This window comes from Schistocerca nitens, chromosome 1 (genome assembly GCF_023898315.1).
Source record: "Schistocerca nitens isolate TAMUIC-IGC-003100 chromosome 1, iqSchNite1.1, whole genome shotgun sequence".
NCBI lineage: Eukaryota > Metazoa > Arthropoda > Insecta > Orthoptera > Acrididae > Schistocerca > Schistocerca nitens.
The window spans coordinates 155,142,149-155,153,724 of NC_064614.1; the positions used below are offsets into that span (position 1 = coordinate 155,142,149).

General features: G+C 36.1%; 1 protein-coding gene across 1 annotated transcript in view; it reads left to right on the forward strand.

The window, feature by feature from the left end:
• The window catches only part of LOC126232687 (Down syndrome cell adhesion molecule-like protein Dscam2), a 408,767-nt gene extending 397,408 nt beyond the window's left edge, over positions 1-11,359 (forward strand). Inside the window, exon 32 of the mRNA XM_049942816.1 lies at positions 11,123-11,359. Coding sequence (XP_049798773.1) covers positions 11,123-11,174 — 52 coding nt within the window. The 3' untranslated portion in view covers positions 11,175-11,359. The remainder of the gene's footprint in view (positions 1-11,122) is intronic.
• The last annotated feature ends 217 nt before the right edge of the window (positions 11,360-11,576 follow it).

An 11,576-nucleotide genomic window follows, 5' to 3' on the forward strand; every position in this document is an offset into this window, starting at 1 on the left:
AGTTCACCCTCTTTCAAGTAAGTCATGCAAGAATCGATAGTATAAATGGTATTGGTGGTTATATTAGAAAAGGGTGTCCCATTACACATTTAAGTGTGATTTGCAGAGTATCCATGTGCTTCTCTTCCATGACTGTTTCACAGCATGTGACATATGGATCCTTGCTACTGATTCCAGCTTCTCTGAGTTGCACAAGTGAGTACTCTCCCAGCAATATATTCTACACTCCCGTAATGCCCCTGGCCTCAACCTTTTCTACTCCCAGTCCTCGACTTAGTTATCCCCTTTTCTGCTCTCACTTCAGTGCAAAACAGCCTTCTCTTCCACCAACACACCTAAAGTCTTCTTCCCCTTCTCTTCTTCTCTCCTTTTTTTAAAAAAATTCTCATGACTGTACCTAGCAGCTCCTAGTTTGTCCCCACCATGTCGTTTCACATTCCCACAAGCAGCACTGTGCCACAGAATAGAAAGTATACACAGTGGAAACACAGCTGCAATGCAGGTACTGAAATTTAGTGTGTACGTCGAAGTCTGCCATATTAAAACCGAGCAAACAGCTGCAATTGAAGCCAAAGGCATACAGATACATTTTGTTGATTTCTACTAATTGGGCATTTCAACTGCTGGGCTTACTTACAAGTAAAAAGCTGTTTGATATACTGATAAAGTCAGAAATATATAGAATGAGCAATATTAAGAGAAAAGACCACATAGGAAAGTAATGAACAGTTCCCTCAAAGCAACTGACAGCAGTACATGAGAAAATTGAATTTTCTGAGTTTCATGCTGTAAGCAATAAAAATTCATTAAACTGTAAAAAATACTGTATTTAAGTGAAACAAACCAACATAAACCCCTTGAGTTAGTTTTTTTGGTAGAGGTCATCATTTCACTTTAAAAAAATTAAAAATGACTTGGTTCACATTTGTGCATTTTCTTCACTGCTGTATATAATACTTCTCAGACAATTCTGAGAAAACTAATTGGCACACAAAATTGATTTCTTTCATATCTTATAGTTTCAGACCACAGCACAATGATGAAGTTTCTGTTTTTTTCAATACTGATCATAGTTCCTGTGGTACTTAATTTCCAAGTACTGTGCGCATAAAATTTGAAGCATTTGCAGAGAAAAATGTGGTTTCTGGCTACTTTATGTTTGGTTCATTTTAGGTGATTCATTGCTGTATACTAAATGGATCTAACCCATTGAAATTGTTTTTAAAGCTGGAATGAAAGTCATGTCTCAAATTATTCTATTTGAGTGTGCTGCCTGAGCATGTCACATATGGTACTGTAGCCTGCAGCTCTTTTGTGAACAATTTGCATATGCAGACACACATTTCTCAGATTAGTAAAGCAATTTACTGTTATATTTGTACTTCCTGCTAGAAGAAAATGGTGATGATAAAGAAGAAGACATTCCGTACCAACACTTACATAATGGAAAAGCTGAAACACATTCATAGTTAGGGGAAAGCTTGACAAAAGTTTCTTAGAGACAGGTATCAATAATCATTTATTAAATGAATATGATTTGTATTACATAACATGTTACAGTGAACTTACAGGTCTGGGCCTAGTTGAAAACATTTGTATAAAATAAATTTTAACGCAGCCTAAAGTCTTCATTTAAAGTAACATCTGTGTGTTACTTTCAGGTTGAAAACGTGAGTGATAATTCGAGCACTGGTAAAAACACTGAAACTCCTGCAGAGCATTCCATAACAATTGTTTCTGTTGGAAGTGAAGTCGATCTATCAGCTCAAAGTCCCAAAAAAGAAAAATAAAGAAGTGAAATAAAATTGCTGCAATAAAAAATTGATATTACAAAACAATGTGCTTTACAAGATATGGTACATAGGTCATCTGATAATTAAGTTAGACTGATCCACTTCAGTTTTACTAATATTTAATCAAATCACAACCAGTTTTGGGATTTTAAAATCTCGTCTTCAGTTTTAGATCAGTTTGATTATTTGGCTCTCCCTTTTTGTTTTTTTTAGTTCTGCCAACATGCAATGATTGGAGCTTTCATGCTGACTGGTCTGACTGCATGTTATGTGGTACCAAAAACAATAAGTAAGTCACCTTGTTTTGGGAGTCTGCTCTTTTGGTTTTTACACGTATTTTGCACTATATTTCCTCCCTCCTCTGCTTTGTATGTTAGCTTCATATACCTGAAGATGGAATTTTAAAATACCAAAACCAGTCTTGGTTTGGATAAATATTAGTACAACTGAAGTGGATCTCTCTAAACTAATGTAGCTTCATTGTCCTCTGGAGCTAAAAGCAGTGGCAGTTCCCAACATGCACAAGTGAACGGTGTTGAATTTAAAAACTCATGTGATAAGTTTTTAACTAAAGATGTATCAGAACTTGCTTCATTAACATTTCTTTTTGTAAAAGTTTTCATTTAGTTGTTTGGATTACTTCTGTTCCGTAGGAATGTCCATTTTGAACTGTAGCAGTAACCAGCCATCATTTTGCATGTACTCGGTTTTTATTTGTTATCAAACCCAATCAATAAAAATCAATACAGTAACCCTATGCTTTCCTTCCTGTACACTCTCCATTCTATGACTATGCCTTCCCCTACCCCACCCCATTGTCCCCCCTCCTCACCTCATGCTGCATCCTTTACCTCCACCACTGGATTGCTGCTCTTGTCAGGCACAGTTATGACTCAGTCCTCCTATTGTGGCCAGAGAATTTCCAATGACAGCTTTTGCAAAACAGAAATGAAGGAATCAGTTTTTAATATTGTAATACTTATTTAAATAAGTATTGACCTGAACATCTGTCTTAATTATTTCTTGCAGCTATTTAGTATTACTGGTAAATGGAGTTGCTTAACCCATAAAATACTGACTGTTTGTGCCAGAGGCTATACTACGAGAAAAATTGACAAAGTATTACAATGACTTTAAAATGACTAAGTATGAGTGTATGTTAAATAATTTTTCCAGTTAAGACTCCAAATATTTACTATCTCCTTTTAATGACAGACATGAAATGTACCTCAGTCTGTGCATCTCAAGTCATTTAAATCACAGACTAAAGACAACTGCAACAGATCACACAATCTCTCTTCAAAATTATTCTTCCCAGTATAAAATATATAAATATAATAAGTGCTGCTTGGTTCTCAATAAATAAATCCTTAAGTTTACTCACCAATATCTTATTAAATGGCAATGAGCAGAACACATTACCATTTCAGAAGCAGCTCTGGGAAGATTATAATGAATCACCCTCCTGTAACATTACCTTTTTTTATAGAGATAACTGATACCATGTATACTATCAGTCCTTGAATAGGTTAAAATTATCTCAGCTGTTTCATTAAAAGAATTCATATGATTTTGTATATGATGTATTATATTTCAAGCTAAAATGTATAAAAAAAGAAATTAATGTGTTACAATCAATAAGTACTGACAATTAAAATTACTTTTCTTTTAAAAATATTTTAAATTGCAAAATTTATGGCATACTTAAAATTCATGCTATTAATTGCACAATCTAATGTTAATTATTAAATTTATTTCTAGATTGATTTACAAAATAATGATATATTTTAGCAAAGATTCTTATTTGTTAAAGAAAGTATATAAACTTTTCTGCTTTGTAAACTCTTTCAAAATTGTGATTATGGCTGAATGTAATGGGTGGTGGGCATACCTCTGATGGAAGTAGATGTTTTCTAAGTTTGTCAACAAGTATGTAATTATTGGTTTTCTTGTATGTCAAAAATGTAAAAACGGTGTTATGCTGAAAGATGTGACAAAGAATTAAATTCAGGAATAACACAGGCAAATCTTTATCATTTATTTAGTCATCAAGAACCTACAAAATCGAAATTTCAGCTGCAAGAATGTACCCCTGCACAAGACTTAGAGCCAACAACAACAACAACAAGATAATGAAGATGAGTAAAAAAGTTTTTCTATTGTATATCTTACATCTCTTGAAGCTTTCTAAACTTTTTGCGGAGACATAGAATTTTAATAGTGAAGTGTGGGAGGATAAGATTACAGGATGATGAAATGAAATGATATGAAATTAAGCTTCCTACTCAACACTCAAATTTTAATTTTCAATTGCAATGAAGGCTTTCACAATACAAGCCATGTATATTAGATTACTTTTTATGTTGCTATTATCTGGTAAATGTGAATGTACTTATACATTAGTAATTGTATCTCACGGCGTGTTGGAAAAGGTGATCTAGCATGGTGGCCATCAGGTAACTTGTAGTCTTATCTTCCCTCATTTCATAATAAATCCATTTAATAAGCTTTGAGGTGAGTAAGATTTACAATAAACTTTTTACTTACAGTATTTTCTTTCCTCATAGCTGGCTCTAGTTCTTCACATCTGGGGGTTGATTCTTGAGGCTGAAATTTTTGGCTTTATAGATTTTGAATGTTCCAGTTGGTGTAATAACTACTGAAGAATTGCCTGTTTTTATCTGGATTTTTATTTTTTCACATTTTTCTACCTCACATTGTCTTTGCAATTTTCATTTCATTATAAAAAATTACATTCTTATTAATTTATTTTAAAAACTTTTTCAGACCTTTGATATGTTTCCACTGACTTAAATTTAAATTTACCCAAGGCAGAGCTTCGCCTTTCACTCATGCCCGACACAGAACTATCTCTACAATAGTGCAGAAAATCCACTGGATGTAAATTGTCTGTTGGAAACTTTTGATAGGAATGTTGGATCACTCAATACCATTGTTTAAATACAGATGTTTGTGAATGTGATTTTTTTGAACTAAAACATTTACATTAGTTGGCATATTGTTTTCAACATTTAAATTTTTTTGATCTTACCTAGTGAAGTTCTGTTCCTTTTTCTTCCCCTATGGCCTTCTGTTCAGCTCTGATGTCATTAACATTCCCAAAACAATAAATTTATTTTCTATGACATCAATTTTTTCATTCACACTTTTTAATCCTTCTCACAACCCATTTTTTAGCACTAAAACATGATTACTAAGTTGGTCTATTGGGTATTGTACCCTGTCCTTTTACTATTGTTTTCAGTTCTTATTTGAGTTAACTGATCATTAACTGCACTAAATTTGCTGTTGTCATCAGTCTTCATTTCCTCTAGTTTTCCCAAAATCAACTGCAAAATATCAGGTTTTGCTGTTTCTGTGCTGACTACAATTTCACTTGGTTCCAACATGTCCTGGCTTGGTCCTACAGCTTTCACTTCTACATCACTACTACCCTCATCTCTATTCATTTTGTTAACAATCACTTGAGTCCACAAACAAATTAATTTCACAAATAATTTGTACTTATTCAAACAGTCCACGGGTGTACTGCCGGTCCATAGTGTCCAATGGGCACGATATTTCGGCGATCAGACATGTTGCCATCATCAGGTGCACTGATGAATTGAGCTCCTGAGGGCAGACAGGTGTCCTAAATCCCCTTCCCTCGCGAGGTGTTCTCTCCACGGACCTCACCCGTGGCCGCGCACCGGAGGTCGCTGAGAGGCTGGCGTCGGCGTCTGTGGTGGCGTCGGTGTAACTGCCTCATCCACCCTCGTTGCTCGTTCATTTTCTTTGCTGAGCCTCTTTTTAATTAGACTCAGTGCTGGTTCCCATGCCTTGCTGAGGTTATAGCCGCAATCTCTGTTGACGAGTCCATCCCTGGTACGAATTTCGATAGCCTCTCTAATGACGCTGTCCTAGTATTTAGATGTCTGTGCCAAGACCCTGGTATGTTGGTAGTCCATTTCGTGATTTTCGGACAAACAGTGCTCTGCGACTGTTGACTTGTTGGGGTACATAAGTCGAGTGTGCCTCTGATGTTCTCGGCAACAATCTTCGATGGTGCGCACTGTCTGTCCAATGTAAGTCTTCCCACACTCACAGGGAATCTGGTATATGCCAGCCTTCTGCAAAACAAGATCATCTTTGACACTTCCCAATAATGCTCGTGTTTTATTGGGCGGGCAAAAGACAGTTCATACTCGATGTTTCCTCAATTTTCGTTCTATTTTCCCTGATATGCGCCAGTATATGGTATATAAGCGGTGGCTCTCTCTTCCTCCGTGACTTCATCCATCTCCACATGCTGTACTGTAGAGGTGGGGTGGAGAGCGCATCTGATCTGCCATTCCGAGTACCCATTTTTCCGAAATACAGTTTTGAGGTGTCGCAGCTCATGGAGCAGACTCTGCGTCCGAGATGGTGCGTGCCCTGTGCACCAGTGTTTTTAGTACCCCATTCCTCTGTGAAGGGTGGTGGCAGCTATTTGCATGCAAATACAGGTCAGTGTGCGTTTTCGTCCTGTACACCCAATCCAAATGGAAACCTACTTGTTTTCTACGTTATGTTGATGACACGTTTGTGATATGGCCCCATGGAAGGGACAAGCTCCTAGATTCCCTTACACACCTGAACTCCATACATCTGAACATCAAATTCACTATGGAGACTGAAGCAGAAGGAAGTTTACCATTCCTGGACGTCATGGTCAAAAGAAGAGTGGATGGCACCCTGGGCCATGGGGTATATAGGAAGAAAACGCACACCTACCTGTATTTGCGTGCAAATAGCTGCCATCACCCTTTGCAGAGGAATGGGGTACTAAAAACACTGGTGAACAGGGTGCGCACCATCTCGGATGCAGAGTGTCTGCCCCATGAGCTGGAACACCTCAAAACTGTATTTCGGAAAAACGGGTACTCGGAATGGCAGATCAGACGCGCTCTCCGCCCCACCTCTACAGTACAGCGTGTGGAGATGGACGAATTCACGGAGGAAGAGAGAGCCTCCGCCTATATACCATATACTTGTAATCTTACCTTCCCTCATTTCATAATAAATTCATTTAATAAGCTTCAAGAGGAGTAAGATGTACAATAAACTTTTTAATCTTTTTTTCTGGTTGTTGGCTCCCGTGCTTCACGTCTAGGGATTGATTCTTGAGGCTGAAATTTTTGACTTATAGTTTTTCATGGTTCCAGTTGGTGTAATAACTACCAAAGAAATGCCTGTTTTTATCTTGATTTTTATTTTTTCTCATTTTTCTACCTCACACTGTCTTTGCAATTTCCACTTCATTATCAAAAATTACATTGTTATTGCCAAACATAAAAACACATCCAATCATGTCAGAGGCATGCCTACTACAAATCCATTCTGCAGTACTAACTATATTCCAAAGAGTTTACAAATTTTGTTGACAAATTAAGAATTTTCACCAAGTTATATCATTATTTTATAAATGAATCCAGAAATAAATTTAGTAAATATTGTCAGATTGCACAATCAATAATACGAATTTTGAATGTCCCAAATACTTCATAATTTTAAATCCCTTCCAGACATTGTGCCACAGACGTTCTCTGCAGAGCTTACAAATACCTCTTCAAATTTACCCTATTCCTCTTCCAGACTTCCACATTCAGTGCTTGGGATTTTAAACTTAACTGTGAACTTTTCTTGTACCTTCCTGTCTTTTAGTTTCTGCACTTTTATTTTCTTCTCCCTTTTTGCCTTTATTCCTTCTATTTTATTGATCCTCATCTTTGCCGCCACTCCTTGAGGATCTCCATTGAAAGCTTCTTCTGGGAGCGCAGTTACATCTAACAACAGTCCATGATTTTGCTTTCCTACCAGAAAGTAGTCAATGGCCATCTTTGTCTGTCTATCTCACTACCCATATCTTGTTACCTTTGGCTATTTTTCTTCCTGAACCATGTGTTGCCCACAGTCAAACCATTTATTTTACGAAAATGAGTCCAGTTCTCTACTTTCTTGTTTTTTTCCCCCCCATGTCCACATGGGCCAATTAACTCTTCCTTACCTAGTCTTTCCTTTCCCACCTGTGTATTTAAGTCATCTGTCACTATCACTTCCACATCCATAATTTCATTCCCTGATTTAACTAGGAATTCCTTGATGTTCTCCTCTTTATTTCTTGTCTGTAGCATGTATACTTGGATAAAGGTCTCTCACTTGATTACTTGTCCTCAGCCAAAACTTCTAAACTTCATCATTCTGTCACTTGTGTGTTCTACTGCTTCCATCTATTCTTCAAGGATTGGTTTTGTGATTATATCCACTCCATTTTTGTTCTCTTGTCCACCATTCCAATAAAGTGTGTGTTTCATTTCCTCAGTTTCTCCTAGCTCCACCATTCCACCTGACTTCTCTAAATCATGACCTTCCTACATTTTCTGTCTTCACGAAGCCAATCAGCTCTTCTGCCTTCACAGTCAGGGTCATCACATTAATGATATCCACCTTCAATGTATCAGTGACTAGTTGCCCAATACTCACATTTCTCACAGCACTCAAAGGACTGCACGTTTCCTGCTGGGTACACTTATCCAAGGGTACACTGGGTACACTTATCAAAGGGTTTTGAAGTACCATTCCATGTATAGGCTACTACTACAATGATGTTGACACTTCCAAAGACTAATAAAACTATTAAGTGTAATTATATATTAAATAATTTTTCCACTTGTGACATAATTAAGATTCTGAACACCTATTATCTCCTTTCAGTCACAGACATAAAATATCCCTAGGTTTGTGCATCTAAAATTGTTTAAATCAAAGCTCAGTTCATTGACCACATTTATATTTAAAGACAGTTGCAACAGATCACACAAAATCCCTGTTCAAAATTATTCTTTTTAGTATAAAAGATATAAATGTAATAATTACTGCTCAGTTCTGAATAAATAAATCCTTAAGTTTGCTCACTTTAGGTCTGTTCCAATTGTCCCGCTACTGCCTACAAGGCAGTATGAGGATCAACATGTCACCAATATCCCCCCCCCAGGTGTTACTGACAGTATGTGAACCTGTATGATGGCACTTCTTCTTTATCCACGCAGCTCCTTATTTGGTCCCATGAGGCTAACTCTATTCCAGAACCCCCTATCTCAGATAAATCTGAGGAGCTATGTGGAATCAAACCTGTGTCGCCCTGCACTGAAGGCACTGACTATTACCATTCGGCTATGCTGGCACTCACTCACCAATATCTTACAATATGTCTAAGAGCAGAACACATTACCACTTCAGGACAAGCCATGGGAAGAAGATGAAATTAAGAAATGTGTAATTAAGCTTCCTCCTCTACATACAATTTTTCATTGTTAATTGTAGTAATGGCTTTCATGATACAAAAAACAATACATGATATTTACAGGAGATTCTCTTTTTATTTTGATATTCTATTATAAATATACATGTACTTATACATTAGTAATTTCACCTCAAGGTAGCTCTTAGAAGAAGTTATTTATACTGATTGCTGTTAGGCATCTCTCAAGTAAAACACAAAATTGGCAGCACAGAGAAGTATATTTATTGAGATGAGTATAAACCATAGTACCAAGAAAAATAAAACAATTTCTTCTTCTCACCTAAGGCATAAATGGCCAACGATAAGTAAAGGCCTGAGTGTACGTCTATGAGATGATTACAATGTAGTGTTTGTGGTGAATGATAAATACTTATCAAAGCCTTTTTGTCAGATCTTTGACAGGAAGATTTTAGCAAAGATCTTTGAAAAAGTTAGAGTGATGGCCCTTGTTTACATGTTCCTTTGCTTACTTCAGTGCATTTAAGCTATAAAATGACGAAGTACATTTGGTGCATGGCAACCACCACAGTGACCATTGTAAAGTCTGAAGAATACAAAGTTCTTCATAACGCAAAACACACTGACTACAAAAACTGTAATAAGCAGCTGGAATCTTAAAAAGAAACAGCAACAGCAGTGATCTGCATTCAAAGTTGTTGTACTGTTGATGCAGTAAAGCGTACTTATAAACAGAAATGATGTGGGAGGAGATGCGAAAAGCTAAGTGTGTATAAAGTGTACATAACTGAAATTAATACAGTAGCTTTCACCTATTCCTAAAAATCTTAACTTAGACATGAGATGATCTTTAGCAGAAATAGCATTCATGATTTTAATTTAATTAAACACTGCACCAGTTACATACTTTTTCATGATTTATACACTGTTCTGCAATAATTTATTCTATGATCAAGTACAAATATTTATACAGCTATTTTATGTGATGTTTCAGAAAATTGGACAAAAGAAATCTGTCTGACTGCAGTAAATCATAAAAACACAACAGCAACAACACAGCATACAACACACATACAAAGACCACAAAAGTACCTATGTGAATATTTCCTTTTGATAATCAGAATAAATTCCAAAAAAGCATCATATTAAGCATGGAACAATACATGACTAGTGCAGTGTTTCATTATTTAAATTATGGATGACACAGTTGCAGGCTTTCCAAAAACTTTGATTATGGTGAATGAAATTAAGGAACGGTATTTCATAAATGAATATCATGTATGCAAATATGAGGGGCACGTTTCATGAAGGCAAAGTTCCATTTTCAAACAATTTTTTATGTTCATTACATCCTCACGCTGCACCTCCGGAAGCAAATTCTGGTGAACACTTTGAACTTCTCCTCTTGCTATACACAGTTTCATCCACAATATTTTCCACTTCTCTTTCTGTTCAAGCAATGTGCTCACCACCAGTGTATGCTGTTGTTAACTGCTTGGCATCCATTCCCAACCAACTCTGATGATGGATTTTACAATCATGTAATAGCTCCAATGAAGTAGTTTGGTCAAAGAAGTTTGACAAAATCTTTGACAAAGCAAGCATTTGTGCCAGCCAGCTGCTAACACTACATTGCTGACTTCACAGACATGCGCGCAGGCCTGTATTTATGTTAGATCAGGTTTCCTGTCTAAGTAAAGTCATAAAATTTCTGACAGGTATCCAGTCAAATATATTGGCCAGCACTCAAAACAAAATCGAAAGTGCAATGTAATGAACCATGATAAATGAAAAGGCAATAGAAATTATTAAAAATATTCCAAGTTATGTCGAAAAATGTTTCTACCCCCTTAAATCATTTAAAATTATAATTGTTAGACCTACACTCCTCAGAGATATGTGCAGTACTATCCATTTCATTATGTAAAAAACATAGCATTATCATAATTTTTCAGTGTTCCGTTAACAAATCAAAGTATCATTACTTTATGAATAGATAAGATATTGAACACTTTTTTCTTTGTTACAGATTTCTTCAGCAGAAAGAACAGGAGCGGATGCAACATACAATTCATGTTTGATCCTGAAAGGTGAAAGAAACTGACAAGACATTCACATTTTTCTTCAATGTGTGTCTGATGTAAATGGAATGTGTTTCATACCGAACAACTGTAGGTTTTCACCTGAGCTTACATTGACCAATGAACCTTTTTAATGGTGTCTCGTATGAAATCATTTATTTACTACGAGACATTTTGACATCGCTGTTTTTAGTGTATTGTATTGTACTGTGACATAGAATGGTGAACTTTTTCTCAGGTGTATTATCTCTATTTGACATAGAGTCATGAAGCTATTTTGTCACATTGTGATCTTGTGACTGATACCACAAGCGAAAAATTGTCATTTTTATTCAAAGAATGGGAGATAATAATTTCAGACAGCTACAGTATATAATTTTATGTTAATTTTGTCATATTTTC